This window comes from Daucus carota, chromosome 4, assembly GCF_001625215.2.
Source record: "Daucus carota subsp. sativus chromosome 4, DH1 v3.0, whole genome shotgun sequence".
Taxonomy (NCBI): Eukaryota; Viridiplantae; Streptophyta; class Magnoliopsida; order Apiales; family Apiaceae; genus Daucus; species Daucus carota.
The window spans coordinates 24,349,594-24,368,985 of record NC_030384.2 but is presented as its reverse complement, the minus strand read 5'-3'; the positions used below and the strand labels follow the sequence as shown (position 1 = coordinate 24,368,985).

At 32.5% G+C, this 19,392-nt stretch overlaps 2 protein-coding genes across 3 annotated transcripts; both read right to left on the bottom strand.

Annotated features, from left to right (window-relative positions):
* Positions 1 to 1,179: 1,179 nt before the first annotated feature.
* On the bottom strand, positions 1,180 to 5,731 carry LOC108216676 (uncharacterized). 2 transcript variants are annotated; one of them, XM_017389503.2, is made up of 6 exons: positions 5,591 to 5,731; positions 3,990 to 4,135; positions 2,873 to 2,913; positions 1,863 to 1,931; positions 1,696 to 1,755; positions 1,180 to 1,473 (listed from the first exon to the last, which is right to left on the bottom strand). In XM_017389503.2, exons 2-6 carry the CDS (start codon positions 4,105 to 4,107, stop codon positions 1,396 to 1,398), a joined length of 366 nt encoding a protein of 121 aa, XP_017244992.1. In that variant the 5' UTR covers positions 4,108 to 4,135; positions 5,591 to 5,731; the 3' UTR covers positions 1,180 to 1,395. The 2 variants fall into 2 exon arrangements, with proteins under 2 accessions (XP_017244992.1, XP_063947857.1); XM_064091787.1 differs by having other exon boundaries at positions 3,990 to 4,130; positions 5,591 to 5,706.
* A 4,028-nt stretch (positions 5,732 to 9,759) lies between these two features.
* Positions 9,760 to 14,789, bottom strand: LOC108216299 (chloride conductance regulatory protein ICln). Its single transcript, XM_017389024.2, has 8 exons — positions 14,651 to 14,789; positions 13,062 to 13,244; positions 12,863 to 12,986; positions 12,174 to 12,288; positions 11,996 to 12,061; positions 11,836 to 11,892; positions 11,648 to 11,742; positions 9,760 to 10,039 (listed from the first exon to the last, which is right to left on the bottom strand). Exons 2-8 carry the CDS (start codon positions 13,220 to 13,222, stop codon positions 9,968 to 9,970), a joined length of 690 nt encoding a protein of 229 aa, XP_017244513.1. The 5' UTR covers positions 13,223 to 13,244; positions 14,651 to 14,789; the 3' UTR covers positions 9,760 to 9,967.
* Positions 14,790 to 19,392: the final 4,603 nt, after the last annotated feature.

Genomic DNA, 19,392 nt, shown 5'->3' with positions numbered 1-19,392 from the left:
ATTCATAATAAAGAGGGCCAACACAGTTTTGAAGCACACGGCTAAGGTTTGCTTTTCCTCTCGAAGGTTTTCAAAGCTTTGTTCTTTTGGCGAAAGCGTCTTAGGGTGTGTATCTCTGAGACTCAGATGCGATTTGATCTCGATTGGATTAACGAAAAATGGGTTTGATTTATCCTTGATTTCTAGAATATTATGTACTAATTTTGTCGCTGTTATCTTTCTTGGACTCTATCAGACTCCCCAGATGTTATGTGTGTGTAAGAGGTTTAGTGTTGAATGTATGTTTTTACAGTTTTAATCTTTGATTTTGTTTTGATCCAGAATGTATTTGCGTGTTAAGGTTATCAGGTTATCAAAACATCATCAGGGACCGAAGAGCACAACTTCATTATCGTCGAGTCTGTCGATGTCGATGAAATCAATCGACGATGTTCTATCTATTGTATTACATGATTGATCTAATCTTGTTATGAGCGTTTCTAATTTTATTTGTCGTTATTCATTTTATATTGATATTCATCCGTGTACATATATTTGTGTTGTTCAGGTACTGTTAATTGTGTTAATTGTTATGGATGTAGGAGCTTCTTGCATAACAAGATCATAACATCCATGGTGGCGGTGGAAAGATTCAGAAGGGGCGGAAAAAAAGGGTGCTAATTGGGAGATAATTGTGCCTTAATTAAAGATATTAATTATTCTTAATTAAGGATTTTTTGTACCATTTATGGCGACCATGATTGGGACAATTGGACATGGACGATGTCCCTATATTTGAACAGGAATGCGACACACATCGTAGTTTACCAATAAATAAACAAGTATGATGAGTTAGACATGTTAACAAAAAGTAGCAACAGAATTCAAATTAAACATGATTTTGTGGGGGATTCTTGCTTCTTTTTCCCCCTCAAAATTGGCCCAAATGTCACCATTCTAGTGAAAAGTTCTGACATGAAATAAATGTCATATGCGAATGTCCGACACAAGCACAACAGCCTAAATAGAAGAGTTGAGGTAACATAAGGGTCTAACACTCAGTTGTTTGTGCGAGTAAGCCGCCAACAGTTCAATAAAATATTTTTAGAGACATTTTTACAAGAAAACAGTTTTTTGGTTATGAAGCCAAATAGCTACTTAATTACTATTCATCTGCTGTTCCTGTTTCAGCAATCTACAGAGTATAAATTTTCCGGAATTTATGTTTAGATATTCAACTACATGATTCACAACAGCAGAAAGAGCAACAGAAAATGACATTGCTAGTTAATTGATCAGGTATTAAGCGGGGAATAAATGAAACAAGAAGGCATAGTACTAGGACTGAGTTCTACATATTGGGGGTGGGGGGTAAGCTTCAATTACAGTTGTAACCAAGGGAATAACAACCGGGATTCAGGAATTCTCTGTACGAGTATGGCCACAATCCGTACATGTATAGAAGATTGTTTGTCCTTCGTCAGCAGACCTCATCTGTTGAATGACATAGAAGAGATGTTAATAAGTAACCTCGGTAAATAAGGAAGAGGCTAAAGGTGTATGTGAATCAGCAGCATTAAGGCCCTCGTATATGTTTTTTTATACTTTCTGTTAACGGTTGGTACAGGTTAGGGTTCCATCGACCTAAAATCATAGGATTCAATTGAGAGGCAGGTTTACAGAGAGATACATATCATGAATTGTTAGGATAAGTACCTGTCTGGCTTCGTATTGGAGGCCCACCTTGGGACAATTTTTACACTGTGCACTATAGTCCTGTTCATATATATTATCAAATGTTGTTAGATGGCCTATTATCAAGTTGATAGGACAGAATGTGGGGAAGATTTAAGAAAGATTTTCGACACAACAATTCGACTTACTATTGCTTTTTTATCTTTCTCTCCTTCGTCATCATCAAATGTAGATATTCCCAACGCCTTCCGCATATCCTGAACAAATGGATAACCACATAGCACACTGATTAAAGAGTAGACACATTAGATAATGTAAATACCAAATGGACTCGATAGCTGATTATATATACAAGTCCATGTAGTAGGACAGTACTATAATTTGGATTCTTAAACAAAATATCCACCCAACGTAATTTGCTTAAAGTTAATTATCTAAAAGGAAAACGTTGAACTTTTTATTCTGATGAAATAGGCGCAATTAGAAGAATTACTTTCTTGATCGAATGACAACTTTACTCTACTAATGTCATAACTACTTACTAGCAGCCTGACAAATTGACAATCCCCCTTCAGTGCAGTAATAATTGATTTTAAGTAACATATACTCCTATAAAGCATTTCAAATCTAGTAAATAGGCCACAAAATTGAGTGAATTTGATCCAATTTCACTTCCTCAAGTGGCCTTCTGATATACCTCTTCCGGTTAAAATACTGCCTCTGTCCCCCCCTCCGTTCTTTACGTTGGGGACAGAGGGTTTGGCATGCATTTTAATACTCCTGCAAAGTATAATTTCATAAATTATTTTAAACCTTATTTGTTCTGAATAGAGGTTCAATGTTTAAATTTTTCTTAAAAAAAAGGGTTTAAAAAATAAGTTATGAAACTATACTTTATATACACCTTAAAATGTGTGTCAAGCAGTGAGAAAAAACCGTAAAGAAAAGAGATATATCTGTTCCAGTTAATAATTACAGTTTTTTCTTTACAGTTTCTTCTCATTTCTTAGAAGTTGATCCAATTTTACTTCTTCAAGTGGCCTTTTGATATATCTCTTCCGGTTAATAAACTAAAAGACTTCCAGTGACCTAAGGTAAGTGCACAACATAATAATTTAAGCAACGAGTGATCTTTAAACAAAGTCAAGCAGAATCTAAAGAGCTATTTTTCACTTGAACAGACAGCGCAATAACATACCTCAGCATTCATAGTATAACTAATTTCTCTTTGCGCAATCTCTGTAAAAAAAAAAAAGGTCAAAAAAACTTGTGGCCTACAGATACGTATGCATGCTAACAATCCAAGAGACAACCAGTAAGGCATTTTATATAAGGTTGAATAGATAAAACTGAAGTATGCGCATCTGATTCTGAATATAATAAGACTTTGAAAGTATCAAAATTTAATAAACTTGATCCTTCATTTAATACGCTTGATCTTTTGCTCTTGTTTTCGTACAAGGTACTGATACTGTACTTGGCATTGTTTAAACTTAATGGACAAGAACTATCATCATACACATGATCACAAGAAGAGTAATAATCAATTAACCAGATAAATGAACCCGTATAACACTTAAAATAATGAACATATAGATTACATCTCCTTACATACTAGGCCATGGGGGAAGTCTATCTGAAAACACATGAGACTTTAATACTAAGCTAAATATCAAAAATATTGCAAACAAAACATTTTTCATATTGATAAAAGGGGGAAAACTAAAATGCACATATATTTCCTAGTACAAGGGCAAGACGTATAGATTATATTTTGGACTTATTCCATTCCATTCCAAGGTTTACTACATACCAACACTATTAATTAAAACCAACAATATTAATTAAAACCAACACACCAGTTCTTAGTGCTAGTTTAGAGTCTCAGATATTCATAATGTTAATCTTCCAGAAAACTAGCCAAAACTGAGAACACTGTAACACTTTGTGAGGCAAATATGTAAGCAGTTCTCATTGTTATAAGAAAGGGGAAGGACACCATGAACTTCTATGACGTCGTTTTCTTCAACAAAGTCATTTTCTTCAACAAATTTAAAAAATGATCAATCTGAAACTGTTGCATTTTGAGCCAACAAATCATGATAAAAGATATTAACAGTGAATATTTCCTAGTCACCATCCTTCTTAGGGTTAGTTTAAGCAAAGCGTGCCACTTACCAGCAAGTTCAGTTGCACTAATATTAAAATAAAATCTAATATGTCAAATTCTTATCTAAAGGCGATGATCATAAATTGGAATAGAGAACAAAGGCTAGAATCTCTCAGGAAAAAAGTATATAAGATAGTATTGATACCTTTGGCTCTTCGCTTATATTTGCACAAGGGGCAATGAGCAAACTTGGTGGAATCTAATGATAGCATGGTCCCACACATATTGCAGAACAAGAAATCGCGTTGGTGACAGTACGCCATGACAACCAGCTTCCTTCACAACTATGTTCTAAAAACATGACCAGTATAAGAATTGAAGATCAATAATTGTTTTATTCAGAGGGAATAATGTAGAAATCAGAAAAATGAACCATGAAAGGTGTTAAATGTTTTCATATTTATAAATAAACAAGTGGCGTCATATATATGATGATTTAATATTTAAAGCTTTCTAATATGAGGATACAGGGGGCTTGAAGCCAGTCCTTATTTATCAATGCTATGAACAGGCGATTTATTTATCCCATAATAGTAATAAGTATGATATTACAGTGTGGTCAGAGAGAAACAAAGAAAAAAGATAACGGCTACTATATTCAATAATATGTAAGAGGTAATTAGAGGAGAGAAAACAAAAGAGGATAAAATCACATGTTGGGGTGAATTTAAACAACATATACGAGTTTACATTGATGAATAGCTTAGACAATATTATTCAGATTTAGTATTTGATTGAATAGAAGTACTCTTAGATTACGTTTGGCAACATGTTTTTCATTTACAATGACATGATTTGAGGTGTCATTTCAAGTTCTTGATTGTATACTAGTATTTGAATGTCCAAGATTTCAAATGAAATTCAAATTACAAACTTTTTTTGTGTATACAAACATGTCATCTGATCAAATCCAGATTTTCAAATGAATTTCAAGTTCCCAAACAGGCTATTAAAAGAAACTTGTAAAATTACTCCGAAAAACAAATTCAACTCCCATCCCCATAATATCTTAAAATCCATTTAAGATACATGACACCCAAATAGACCATCGACCCATGAAGACGTATCAATGCTAGAAACTTGCATTTGAGTCTGAATAACATGTTCACGAGAGATTCAAACTCAATTGTCAACTATAAACATTTCAAATTAGAGGCATCTACGGCTCAAATATCATAATAAAAAAAAAATACAATTTCCTGTAACAGAACTTCTAGCCACATAGTTCATCTTGGTATATTTAATTAATTAAACAATAACACAACTATCTAACTTGAGGTGACCAACAGGGAGCTGAGTAACTAAATTCCTTCATCTTGGCGAGAACCTGGGAACTCCAAGTTACTTGTCCAACTTAAAAATTACTGAACAAAACATGGTAACTATTTTTACTTCCAAAAAACTTAAATAACCCCATTTTGTTACATCGAAACAAACAAGGCCATAAACATTTAAATTATCTGGGGCACCCTGTTAATTAATACATGACTATAAACGCTAAAAAGCCCGATAGAACTCTTATGTAAATTATTGATTTTAATATAGAATATTCATGTCACTTGTATATCAGTATCACCATTATAACTCTAATCAGTCTCAGGGGACTTCTATCAAATACCTAATAGGCATTGTTAAGCACTAATCCAAATTAATAAAATTAAAAAACACGGCTATATACACACAGACAAGATTACATATGTGACATATATATACATACATACATGATACCTATGTAGATGAACATACCTGAGTACTGAGAGGAAATTGGGAATTGAGTTTAGGGCAAGCGAAAACGGTGTATTAGCGCATGTAAAGTTTATATATAGTTTGATAGCTATACTATTTAAACATAATGGGCTTTATTGGGCTTCATTGACTTTGAAATACATATTTGGCCCACGTTGAAGTTGCGTATATTTCTCATTTTCGTCGAACAACAATTTGGAGGTCTGCTATGGATACTGAGAATAATGGGGTGTCGGATCGTATTTGTTTTTTAAACTGTCGATTATGACGAGAAAAAATTATTTGGATTTGAGTATAATTAAATATGTGCGTGTAAATAAGTGAAATTCTAATGAAATGTTTTATGAGTTATTTTCAGATTGATCAAATATTTTCAATTCATCATTTTTAGATTGATCGAACATTTTTTTGAGTCGTTTTACTCAATTATGTCCCAATAATTAAATTGTTAATATTTTTATATTATTGTTATATGCAAAATTGTGAAGATCAGCTAAGTGGGCTAAGCCCGTAAAAAGAACACCTATCTGGGCCAAGAAAATTAAGATCAACCCTAATTCAAGGTGACCTTGTTTACAAGATACGGCGCGCCCTATCATCTGGGCGTGTCACCTTACTAATGAAAGTTTCGTCAGCAGTGATTTAGAAGAGCAAAAGGAGATACTTCTTGTTTAGGGGATGCCCTTAAGCAGGGGTAAATCCTACTGTTAATTTATCAAGGTCTCTACTTTGTAGTCTGAGGAGTTGTCCTCTTTGGTAGTAGAAGTAAAAGAGAAGACATACCCTGGGAGGCTCTATCTCTGTAGTTTGGCGGGTTGTCCCTGTCGGGAAGTAGAGTAGTGTCCATGCATTTGGGGTAAGTCTTGGTTGCGCGAGAGTCTACAAGGCCCATAATTAGGCTTCATTGTATTGGGCCCTTTTCAGGAGAAAGATTCTAGAAGGAGAGGCCCAGCCCACATGGGTCTCTTAGGATAAAGACCTACGTGCCGGCTTGATCCCCTATATATAGGGGTACGTAAGCAGATTGTAGGCATCGATCATCTTTGAGAGCTATTCCAATTAGCAATCTAGAACCCTTTGCTTACAATCGCAGCCGCCTCTAAAACAAACAACCAACCACCTCCGATAAACTCGCCAACAAGAATCTTTATCCACACCGTGAACCTCATCTTTGTTAACAAACCAGTTTCCTCCGTTAACAGTTATCATTTTCAGATTGGTAGGATATTTTTGAATCATTACTTAATTTTTGACTTAAAATTGAATTGTGAACCGAACCAAAAATTTAAATCATTTCATATCTATGCTAGAATAGACATTATATCTTACAATGTCCTTCTTGCAAAATTATATGTTTTTTCAAGTTTTTTTTATTAAAGAATGATGTTTATAAATATGATTTGTAAAATTATAAATTTTTAAATAATTTTTTAAAAAAATGCTCTCCATAAAGTTTTACCTTATTTTAAAGAGGTATTTTAAGTTCAACAAGATACTTTCTTTTGTGAACTTGTGAAGTTGTGACTTACATATAATAAGAGGCGTAACTCGATATCACATTAAAACACTATATCGTGTAGCTTACACTGTAAGATTTAGAGTAAAATATATTATGTGTACTTGTTCTTTAAATTGAGACACTACATGCAATGTAATGCTTTATTTTAAAACCAATAACTTGCAATATCATACTTTCAAACCCGTAGCTCTTCCGTCAAAGTTTTTTAACAGCGTTAACAGAAATGAAATAATTTCGTCCATTCACCTAGTAACGGCTCTTTTAGCTTTTTAACGAGCTACACTCCCCCACTTCAATCTATTACTTCCCAACTCACTAAACAGTCCATCAAGCTACACTCCCCCACTTCATTCTATTACTTCCCAACTCACTAAATAGTCCATTGAACTCGCTTACATCCTCTAATCTATTATTCGACTCACCTCATCTACTCAGTCCTTATATAGCTCCTCCGTCAAATTTCTTTAAAAGCGTTAACAGAAATGAAATAATTTCGTCCATTCACCTAGTAACGGCTCTTTTAGCTTTAACCAGCTACACTCCCTCATTTCATTTTATTACTTCCTAACTCTCAAATCAGTCCATCCAACTCGCTCACATCCTCCGATCTCTTATTCGACTCACCTCATCTACTCAGTCCTTATATGATGTCCCTCTCCGCCGTATCAATACTGATAGTTCCATAAATATGGACTGTGCGTTGAATCTAGTTCACGAGTGCTAGCATGGCGGTGTTCACCGTTTATTCGTTATTATTACCACCATCGCTGATTTTCATAAAATCTTGAACCTATTGAGCCTTCAATTACAGATTGCAAATGGTAGATCTCTATTTTATGATTCTGAATCTGGAATGAATTTGTTGCTTCTCTCAGTTGCAAGTAATGACCCCCATTTAGGAAGATAAAATAAAATGAAAGAGTGAAACTCGATTAAATAGCTAAAAGAGTTGTTACTTAGATCAATGGATAAAATTCCCCCCATTTCTGTTAAAGCCATAAAAGAAATGAAGGAGCACAATCGTCAATCTGTGAAGAGTTTGAGAGTATAATTGTGCATGTGGTGGTTTTTCAAGTACTCCCTCCGTTCCAATGAATTGTATACAGTTTCTTTTTGGACGTCTCATCAATTGTATAGATTCCAAAAATAGTAAACTTTTATAATATAAAACATCAGTACACCAACTACATTCTTCCACTATCTACATTCTATAATAATATAAACACTATTACACCCACTATTTTCCTCCATTATCTCATATCTATTATTAAATATAGATGGGTCCCATCAATATAGCCACTTTTCATCCAACTTTATTCATTTCTTACACAATTTTTTGGTCTCCGTGTCTCGACCATTTGTACAAATGGTTGGGACGGAGGGAGTACAGTATTTTGAGAATATAATTGTGCATGTGATGGTTTTCAAGTACAATATCGCATACGATGTCTCTGTTTAAAAGCAAGAACATATAATATATTTTACTATTATATTTATAACAATAAAACGCTAAAGAAGCAGCGTTTAAGAAATTATCATATACTAGCCTTTTAACCCGTGCAAAGCACGGGCGGATATATAATTCGTAATTTATTATTTATAATTTAAATTTTAACATCATTTTATTAATATTTTAGTATTAATGAATTGAATTTTAATTAAATTATATTATTTAACTGACTATATTTTCTCCCGTTTACTTGAAAATGGACAAACCCGAATAAATATATATATATATATATACATTAGGATTTTAGTACATTTAATCCGAATTTAGTACACGTAGATTTAAAAATAAAAAAAATCAGAAAATTCAAATCTTTTCCAAACATAGCCGATCGTGTAATACCTTTGAAAGATTCGGTAATCTAATCAATCGAATTTCAACATAATTTTGTAATCTTGGTTTTTTTGACAACAATAACTTTTAAGATTAGTGTTGAAAAGAGTTATGTAATGGTTCGTGTTTATATTGAAATAGAACACGTTAAAGTTAAAAAAGTTATATGAAGGTTCTTGTTAAAAAAAGATATTCAAAATTGTATATTTATAACATCATTAAAATTTTTTTAATGAAATATTATATGATAATGTATTGTTATGAGTGTTTTTAGTATTTGAAACTGTTTAATAATGTATGACTAATAGACTCCATATTTGTAGACTTGTAGTACCAAAAGGAGAGTACCAAACCAAAAAATATAACTAAAACCTTGGACTACAAATTATACCCATGTTGGCTTATTATAGTATAGTATAGATGAGAATGGGCTTACAACATTAGATAAAGGAATGTTACTTCAAAACATTCAAAAAATTGCAAATACTAAATGATTTACGTTATAAGTGATATTTGAGACCAAATTGCAAATACTAAATGATGTAACATTATAAAATGATATTTGAGATCATATTTCTCACACATGATATTTGAAACTTCATTGCTTGAAATTATCAGATAAATGGCCAGTTAATTGACCAGTTATGCTTAACTAAACCAAATACTAGTAGATGGGTATAAAGTTTGATTCTATTGAACGAGCTTATACTGGTATATAACTATATTTCAAATTCTAAGAGTAGACCAACTGTGGTGATATATTGATTTTCATAATGCATAGTTTGTTTACTACTGTCAGTCTCACAGAGATCAATTAAAATTCATAATCACGATTAAAAGAAGAAATTTTAGCAACACCATCTCTACGAAAAATACTTGAATTTCACGATCCTAATTTTTCACACAGATTTAAATCTGGAAATACAGTAAATCCCACCAAATTAAAAAGGAATTGGTGTTTAGTTCAAAAGATCTGCACTATTATAACTTGGTCATCCCCTCCCATCTACAACAGCTATCAAGCATTAGCACTGTCGCTGTCCTTGTCCATCTCTTCAGGATCCTCGAACCGCTGATCATTAATTTGAAGCTGCAGTAAGAAAGACTCGATACATTAAGATCACCATGAAACTCACTTCATAATTAGATTGTATGAATGTACAAAGTACTACTGTATATAAATTAAAGAGAGCTGATTTCTGGCCATTGATGGCCAGGAAGCTATTATCCACATCAATTTTGACCACTGTATCAACTATCCAACGGCTGGGATTGAAAATTCTGCTCCCCCCACCCTACCAGCACAAAATTTTTGCTGGAAGACTTACCTCCTTATGGTGACTTCTTTACTAGAAGCCATACCTCCTTCCATCCTAGTTGGGGAGCAGAATTTTTAATCCAAACCGTTGGATCGATCCAATGGGCGGAAAACTGATGGCGATATAAGAGCTCCCTGACCCTATGTTACCCGGACTCGGCTGAAAGTGTCCAAACTGGATACGTGTCCGAGTGTCGGACTCGGCAATATTTTGAAAATTTCACATGTTTTTGGCCTACAATAAGTGTCGGAGTGTCCATACCCATGTCCGAGTGTCGAGTGTCCGACACGGGTACTCGAGGCAAAATGAAGAGTCCGGGTAACGTAGCCCTGACCAGCTATCCAACAGTTGGGATCAAAAATTTTGCTCCCCCCTACCAGCACAAAATTTTTGCTGGGAGACGTACCTCCTAGCAAAAAATTTGTGCTGGTAGCGGGGGCAGAATTTTTTATCCAGCCATTGGATTGATCCAACGACCGGAAAACCGATGGACATATAAAAGACCCCTGGCCATATTGAGCTCCTTAGACTAAAAAGTGCCTAGTTCCAAATTGGTCTAGGACTTTTATTGTATGCATCTACAAGTGTTGTAATATACTCCCTTTGTCCCGGTTTTCAAGTCCTTGTTTCTCCCCAAAAGGTTGTCCACATTAAGTTAATATCGTTAAATTTGTTAATTTTTCTTAAGAATAATACAAGGTTTTAGTAACATATAGGCTATATCTTATATTTGAATATAAGGTGGGTTTTAATAGAGGGACAAGAAAAACGGGACTGACGGAGTATAAAAAGCAACTACTTGTTCCAAATCAGGTCAAGGATAGCATTCTCAATCTATCATTTTCCAACAAAGTGATTAGGAAATATGATCTTTGACAACCGCTTTTATGGTAACGCTTATTAAATTATCTGGATTTACAATATAGGTATGTTACATATTTTGTGTGTGGCGTGCATACTGTAATAATATTGAACACACGGCTCACATTTGGCATATTTTACCACTGGAAAATGCATAAACAGGTAGGCCACAAATGGGATTCCCATAATCCCATAATATGGATTCATATTGAACACAGGTGATTTATCGATTCTTACTGGTTCTGACTTGCTGGACCTAATAATCATGAAAACTATCAGCTAGAGTCTAACACGGAACCTTTTGGCTTCTAGATGAGCTCGAATGATTCTTCTCATTCCAGTCATACTAAATTCAAACCCAATACAATTTATCATTCACATGATCACATCAATCCTAAATGACAGGCCCCAACAGCACAGGTAGGAGGAATGAAAAAAGATTATTATAACAGGAGTAACCAGCAGTAGTCTAAGGATTATAGAAGCCAATTAAAAAGAAATAGCAACAGAAATATAACCTGAAGCACAGTATGGGCCAAGTCGTTATCTCCATTAGAATAGCCAATTGAACTGGTTGGAGCCAAGACGTCATTCCATTCCGAGTCATCCACCTCTATTAATATCCGAAAGTTAGAAACAATACTGTTAGTAACAACATGATAATAGAATGAAATTTATACAAGATGACCAAATGAGATGATTGAACCTGCACCATCAGTAACCATCTGCTCAGCACTAAAAATCCAATTATGCTCTTCTTCTCCTGAATAAAAGTAGACATGCATATATGCTTTAAATAGCCAACACAATATAAGCATAACACAATGGCAACATCTGTTTCCCAATCTGCAAGACTAAAAGCAAACCTTCACTTTCAATAGGATCTGGATTCAACTCAGCACATTCGCAGAATACATCAAAAAGTATGTCCACTGAGAAGCAGAAGTCAAAAATGATTTTATAAATATAACCAATCAAATTTAATCTAGCAAGAAAAAAAAAAGACTTTGAAATCTAATGGGAAAACAAGGAGTATATACATACATTGACTATCATCTTCCGGCACAAGCCTCAACTCAGAGATCTTACTTAAGTCTAAGACATCATTAGATTCTGAGTCCGAGCTGTCAGATTCTTCATCGTCGTCTCCAGTATCAATCTTCAAGAAGAAATTTCAAATGGAAAAAGTTTACCAAGCAATATAACATGGGAAAAAGAAGGGTTGAAAACAATAAAGTTGGCTAATAGTCTAATACATCTGGAACTCGTCATATACGACATAAAATTGCAACATTTCTAACAGACATAAAGAATATTATAAATGGCAAAGGTCTATCAAGAAAAATATTATATATAGGGAAAAAAAGTGTTGTAAGAACTAAGAAATATTATTAGCCAAAAGTGATCAAAACTGCAGGGACTTGTCATATATTAGACTGAAAAATGCAGCATTTCTAACAAATAAAATCTCAGATCCCTCTGCATTTATGGAAAAATAAAGGAGAATATTCTGAACCATATAAGCCAGATTCCTGGACCATAGACTCTGCTCAAATCTCGGCCTTCTAACTGGAACTTAAGACCTGCTTTTTTGAATTGAAAATTCTTTTGAAATTCAAGAGGTAAACTCAATACATGCGTCAACTTCCTAAATTGGGTATTCGTGATAACTAAGACCTAAACCCAAAACACTTGAAAAGATTTTAAAATGGAGGCAAATAAAAACTTCAAACCTGGGCATAAATACAAGGGGAAGGGTAAGCCTCTTGATCTCTGGACACAGCATGAAGTGACACCGAATAAAAATCAACTGCATAACCTTTAGACCTGTCTGAATCACTCAACCACACCACTTGCCTGATATAAACCATTGTTCACAAATCAGTTACGTAAGTCGGGGTGTTCATGATAGAGAAAGGAGAGAGACAGTACCTGGAGGTCATGTAGAGAGTGCCTGGGGCCTCAAGGGAATGATTGCCAAGGGCAATGGCGACAGAGGGCTGTAAATGAATCAATTCCTCATCATGGCTAAATACTGGTTCTCCAGCACCTTCTCCGGTCCTCTCTGTGAACAGTCTTAATCCTCCTGCCATTTCCTCAAAGTAGAGTATCTCCCTATTCAAAACCATAAATTGAAAACTGAAGTTATTAAACCAGATATTCATTAACCAAATTATGTAATTATAAACTTACAATTTATAGGTAATATAATTCACATAGGAGCTCTGTATGGCATCTATATATTTGCCGCATAACTGGCTATGAAAACAAATTCTTAAGATGTATATACAAGCATAACATAGATCTATAAATCACTAAAGAGATGCATTGTGCACAAATCAAGAACCTGATATCTGGTGACAAGAATGACTCTAATAAACTGTCAGTGTACTAACTATTCCATAGAATATTTAAATTGTCAATAAAACAAATCCTACTTCCAGAATTTGTTAACCCTGTTTGCATCACGTAAATTCAATCTCCAGCACTGAAACAACTTCGACTTTATATAGCAAGTTAAGAGCTAAATAAATCCTCAACCTTGTTGAATCAACAGCCATCCTAAATTTTCATAAAGGTCTCTGTAGCTGTGTAGCATGATATTCTTAAAACATATACTACCTCCATCCCAAATTAGATTAGCTAGTTGACTTTGGGCACGTAACTTAAGGTGCATTGACCGTATAGTTCCGAAATTTATTTTTTTAATTTTTCTTTTGTAAATGAAAATTTCGTATTAAATTTTTATTTGCAAAACTAAATTTCAAAAATAAGTAACGTAGCTATGCGGTCAATGGACTTTAAAGTGCGTGCCCGAAGTCAACGAGCTCATCTAATTTGGGATGGAGGGAGTATTTAGCAGAGTATGCCAGTATAAAGTAATTTGCCAGCTAATGTGATGATGACGGCCAGTGAAATTCTTGAAAAACAGCCAATTACAGTTATTGGTGTATAGTTCTTTGACGGTGACTCAATAACAGCAGACAAAGCTCACATTTATACTTGTACATCTTCTGTACAGTCAGAAAACCGTACATTACAGCTTTGAAGGTCCGGAAATATAATATAAACAATAATCCCATCCAGTTACGAGATCTTAAAAATGTTGGACAGGACACCAATCCGAGCGTCCGTCCTTATATTGGACAACCAAACAACATACATTCTATAAATCGGATAATGTAATGTGAACTCAGAGGCGTTCTCGTCTTAAACCTTTTATATCAAATTCCTTTTTTTTTCTCATATTCTCCGAATCGCATCTTAATTTCACAACATCACACAGTCTTAAACCAAACATTAAAAATTTCATTCAACCGACCGGAGACGGAACAAGTGTCCGAAAGCGAGCATAAGCTTAGCTAATCTAGTATAACCACACAAAGTTGTCACTACATTTATAGATATATCAAACATGTATCGAAAAGTATTTAAATGAAAAACAAGTATAGCTAAAGATAAGAAGTGAAGCTAAATTAAAGTGCAGATTGCAGAATAATAAAGGAATTGTATAAAAATACCTTATCGTTAGTAGAAACCTGGTTGTGAGCTGCCGGAACGGTGCAGAACGATTCCTAGGGTTTAGAGTGATGAAATAAGATGTCTGGAATTCTGGAAATAGAATTCTCTTAATAAAGTTCAAAAAAGAAAAAAGAAAAAGAACTTAACAGAGAGAAATTTTATAAGAGTATATATATTGAATATTGGTGGGCTGGATTTGTATTCTGCTGGGTTACATTGTGTTCGGAGATTTTGGGTTGATATGTTTTCTTAAAAGCCCATCCAGAAAGACAGGCTCTTTACTCACAATACATGACACGAACAAGGCTGTATTGGATTGGGATTTTAAATCATTTTTTTTCATTCATGAAATCCGAAAGTATTCGATTGAGATTGTTTGAAGTCCATTAAAATTTCGAGGTATTCAATTGGGATTTTAAATTATGCTACAAAATCTGGTGGTATCCAATTGGGATTATAAATTATGCTACAAAATCTGATGGTATTCAATTGGGATTGTTTAAAATCCATTCAAATCTACTGATATTCAAATGCTGATGGATTTTTTTGGATTTCATAAAATGATGGATTTTGTGGCATTTTTCGGTGTTATTTAAGTTTTTTGGAATCCTACCAAAATCAATGGGATTTTCAAGTATTGTGCTTAAATCCTATCAATTCCGCGACATTTTATCAAAAATCCGCACAAAATCAAAATTACATACAATCCATTAAAATCCATGCACTAAAAACAATCCATTAAAATCCCAATCGAATACGCCCTCGTAACACACGAAAAGTTGTTGTCTCGATTTCAATTTTTGTTAGACCAACACCAAAGTGCATAGACAATTTAGTGTCGGGTTTGAGTTTTCGTTTTATGTACACGATGTAAATATATTTTTAAATAAATAAATATACTTTCATATGAAAAAAACATATTTATATATATATATATAATACATATATATAATAAAAATACACTTGTACATAATTGTATGCAAATATAAAAATTTAATATATATTTTATTAAATAATACATAAAATTATAATTTTTCAAATACACTGTAATTAAATATTATTATTTTATTTATATTAAATGTATTGTACACGATATGTTTGGAAACAGATATTGGTTCAGATTACGTACACGAACCCTAAACGAATCGGTTATTTTAATTACACGAGATACGAAGGAACTAGAAAAGGATTTATCTACTAGTTTAATTTTACATGCAACTTCCAAATCTCAAAAGCAACTATCTTCGGGAAATGTTTTGGTTGTATTTTTGAAAATACATATTAAAATATGAGTATTTTTCAGAAATTTCCATAAAAGTTAAAGATAAAAATTTCAAAAACCTTTAATATTACTTGATATTGAAGAAACCACTATTTATTCAATATTTAATTTTAGATCGGAATCAAAACAAATACTTGAATACAGTTCTGATATGATAGATTTTTATAGTATTTGGTCAAATTAATTTACAACTTTTTTAAAAAGAAAAAAAAAAGCAGTTTATTTAAATTCAACCTTATGAAATTGTGAAAATTGTCATATTAAGTACTATATGAAGTAATTATATAAAAATTTAAATGTTGAGAACAAAATTGTAAATAAGATAAATACCTAATATTTTAAGAACTAGACCAGCTAAACTCTTTTAGATCAAGTCTAGAAAATTATTTACTTTTTAAAAAATAATCGAGCTTTTGCCTTCTAATTCATCATAAGTGTTTTTAATTTTTGAAACTGCTTAATAACGTAAGAATAAGAGACATCTAAGTGTTGTAGACTTGTAATTATAAAATGTGAGTTTTTTAATATTAAGTTTTTTATTTTTCATTTGAAATATAAAATAATTTTAAAATGCTCAAAAAGATATAATCAAATTTGAAAAATGTAATCAAACTGTATTCATTATTTATTATAGTAATATAATACACCTCTATTAATTTTTCTCCAAAATCCAAACACATTAGTACATTACATAGAGAGAAACTCTTATGATAATGTAAGATAATTACACACAAGGAAAGCAAACCACCGGTTTGACTATATAAGTACTATGAAAGGGATATTTGAGGAGCTTTAATACAAAGATTTGACTGAGTTGATGGAGTTGGACAAACACTGTGGCCCTATTTGAAAGTTAGAGGTTTTAGATAAAATTAGAGGTTTGGGGTGGTTTAGAAATTTGACCATTTGAATATGCTAATATAAGTGTTTGGTAGTTAGCAGATTGAAATAGAGGTTTGAATCCAAAAAGCTAATTTTGAAAAAGCTACTTTAGAGAGCTTTTTGGGTTAGATGTTTTAGTTTGTGTCAGAGAAAGCTAATCAATCAACTATTAACCAAACAGTTTTACGACAAACAAATAATTCAATCCGTTAGTCAAAATATCTATTTCAATCCGCTAGTCAAAACATTTAATTCAATCCGCTAACCGCTAATCCCAAACATGACCTATCTAGTTTACATATGAACATGGACACTTGGTTTTTGAATCTTTGGACCACCGTACAAGTCTTTATTATCCAACAATAGGCCTGTCACTCGGTCTATCGAATATATTCCATCTTTTTCACTATAAAAAAAAATTATTCCTCGTCATGGTTTTAAAAATTTCCAAACTGAGTCGATTAATTCTTGATAATCTCTTACCATAAAACTTTTCGGGTCAATTTTTAAAATTTGATTAATCATTTATAAACTTTTATAGATAATATGTTATATAATAAAGTAAATTAATATATCAATTATTATATAATATTATAAAATATCCGATTTTTAAATATAATTAATGCACAATGTTCTGATTAATCCTAATCAGCACCTCCGGTGATCGATCCCGATTTACAATTTTTACAATCATGCCTACAAAATTAAAACATTATTTTTATCGTTAAAATTTTAATTATGGCCTATAAATTATAACTTTATATGACTTATAAATTATTTATATATATATATATATAGGGGGAGGTTCAAAAGAGACGGGACATAAGCGAGAGACGTGAGAGACGTGAATGCTGACCGTTGGATCAGTCTTGATCTTGTAATCTAAGCAAATACTATACGTACTGTATAAATACAATTAAATAATGATTAAGGGCAGTATACGGAAGCTTTTAAAACAAAAAAATATTTCGACGTATATTTGTTTGAATCAATCTAAGATTTATTACAAAACTTACCAATAACACTCTCCTTGATTGATTCTTACATCGAATTAATCTATTTCCTTTTTTCGTCGTTACAGTTGTCTCTGTACAAATCGTCTCTTTGCTTGCTCTCGAACGGAAGCTCTTCGCGATGGAGAACACTAGCCGGAACACTGAAGTGCATTCGAATTCCGGTTTGATTTCTTTTTCGCGAAAGTTTTGAACTATGTATCTTAATAATACATTACTTTCTTCTGAATTCTTGTCTACGAGATTAGACCATTACGTTTCATTCTTTTATTGTTTACAGATGCTTATAGCAATACTGTGTTTGATCACAATAGGTTTGATGAAAATTTTGATGTTGATCTGCAAGAGCTTGGTAAAGATTGGATCCCTGAATGTTCTGAGGGATTGAAACCTTACATTGATCAGCGTTTTAGTGATCTTGATCAGGGATTTTGCAAGTTTTAGTTTCATTGATCAGGGATTTTGCAAGTTTTAGTCACACAAACCTTAGAATTAGACAATTTGACATTAAAACTCAGGCAAAGGAATAGAAACAGGAGCGATACTCATACCTAGGACCTCTTAGTTATTTTTGGTGTTCAGAGTGTTCTTAAAATATGCAGATATTGTTGTCCAGTGTTCTTAATATACGTGCTATCAGTTTTTTTCTGAATTCTTCATTGTGTTCCAAAGAGGCTCATATTTAAAATTTATACGTGCAATTCTGTTTTGGATTCTTCATTGTGTTCGGCATATACATTTTAAAATATTCAAGTACTATAGTTTATGTGCAAAGATATATAGAATCAATATTATTTATGAGTCATAATTAATTAACAATTAAGATAGATGTTATTAACTAGTAAAGGAAATTGTAACGTAAATATCTATCCACATTTAACAAAATCTTTATGTTATGGCAATACATGTTGATTTGAAGATCTCTCAGTACAAAAGAATCTTTATATTTTTGGTAATAAATTTATAGCAATCTTTATATTTTTGATGATGTGTTCATGTCAATGTATACTACTATTCAACTTTTTAAATATTTTGTGACTCATATGTTTAATTGTTTTTACCAGCTAAACTTAAAATTCATGGGAGAAAATACTAAACAACAAGATTCATAACTTCTATTCTGTTAAAATATATTAAGCATGTAGATCACTTAAAAGAACTCAAAATAATTATAATAAATTTTGCTAGAATATAATCCAAAAATTATATTAAATTTTTTTAAACACCTACTCGATTCAAAAATTTAGTTTGAACACTCACTTAAAAGATTTTGCAGATATTACAAGTAGAACCTCATTATATTAAAAATCATGATAAAGATTAGAATAAAGAATATTTTAAAAATCACATTATATATTGTATTAAAGATCATAATAAGGATTATAGTAATAAAGATTCTTTAAAAAGATCGTGATATCAACCAAAATGTACCTACAACATTGTCCACTGAATGACTCCCATTTAGACTATATCTTTTTTTAGATGTTACTTTTTATAGATTATTATTTTGAAAATTTGAATTTTTTTCAAAGACGTTGTAAAATAAATAAGACTTCACTGATAT

Bases quoted from the DNA above. Each gene is read 5' to 3' on its own strand.
- LOC108216676 (XM_017389503.2), bottom strand. From the start codon at position 4,107: ATGGCGTACTGTCACCAACGCGATTTCTTGTTCTGCAATATGTGTGGG. The intron at 2,914-3,989 runs GTATCAATACTA...TTTTTTTTACAG, and splicing joins ATATAAGCGAAGAGCCAAAG to AGATTGCGCAAAGAGAAATT. The intron at 1,932-2,872 runs GTATGTTATTGC...CCATTTGTTCAG, and splicing joins GTTATACTATGAATGCTGAG to GATATGCGGAAGGCGTTGGG.
- LOC108216299 (XM_017389024.2), bottom strand. From the start codon at position 13,222: ATGGCAGGAGGATTAAGACTGTTCACAGAGAGGACCGGAGAAGGTGCT. The intron at 12,987-13,061 runs GTACTGTCTCTC...GGTTTATATCAG, and splicing joins ACTCTCTACATGACCTCCAG to GCAAGTGGTGTGGTTGAGTG. The intron at 11,743-11,835 runs GTTCAATCATCT...GGATATTAATAG, and splicing joins GATGGTTACTGATGGTGCAG to AGGTGGATGACTCGGAATGG.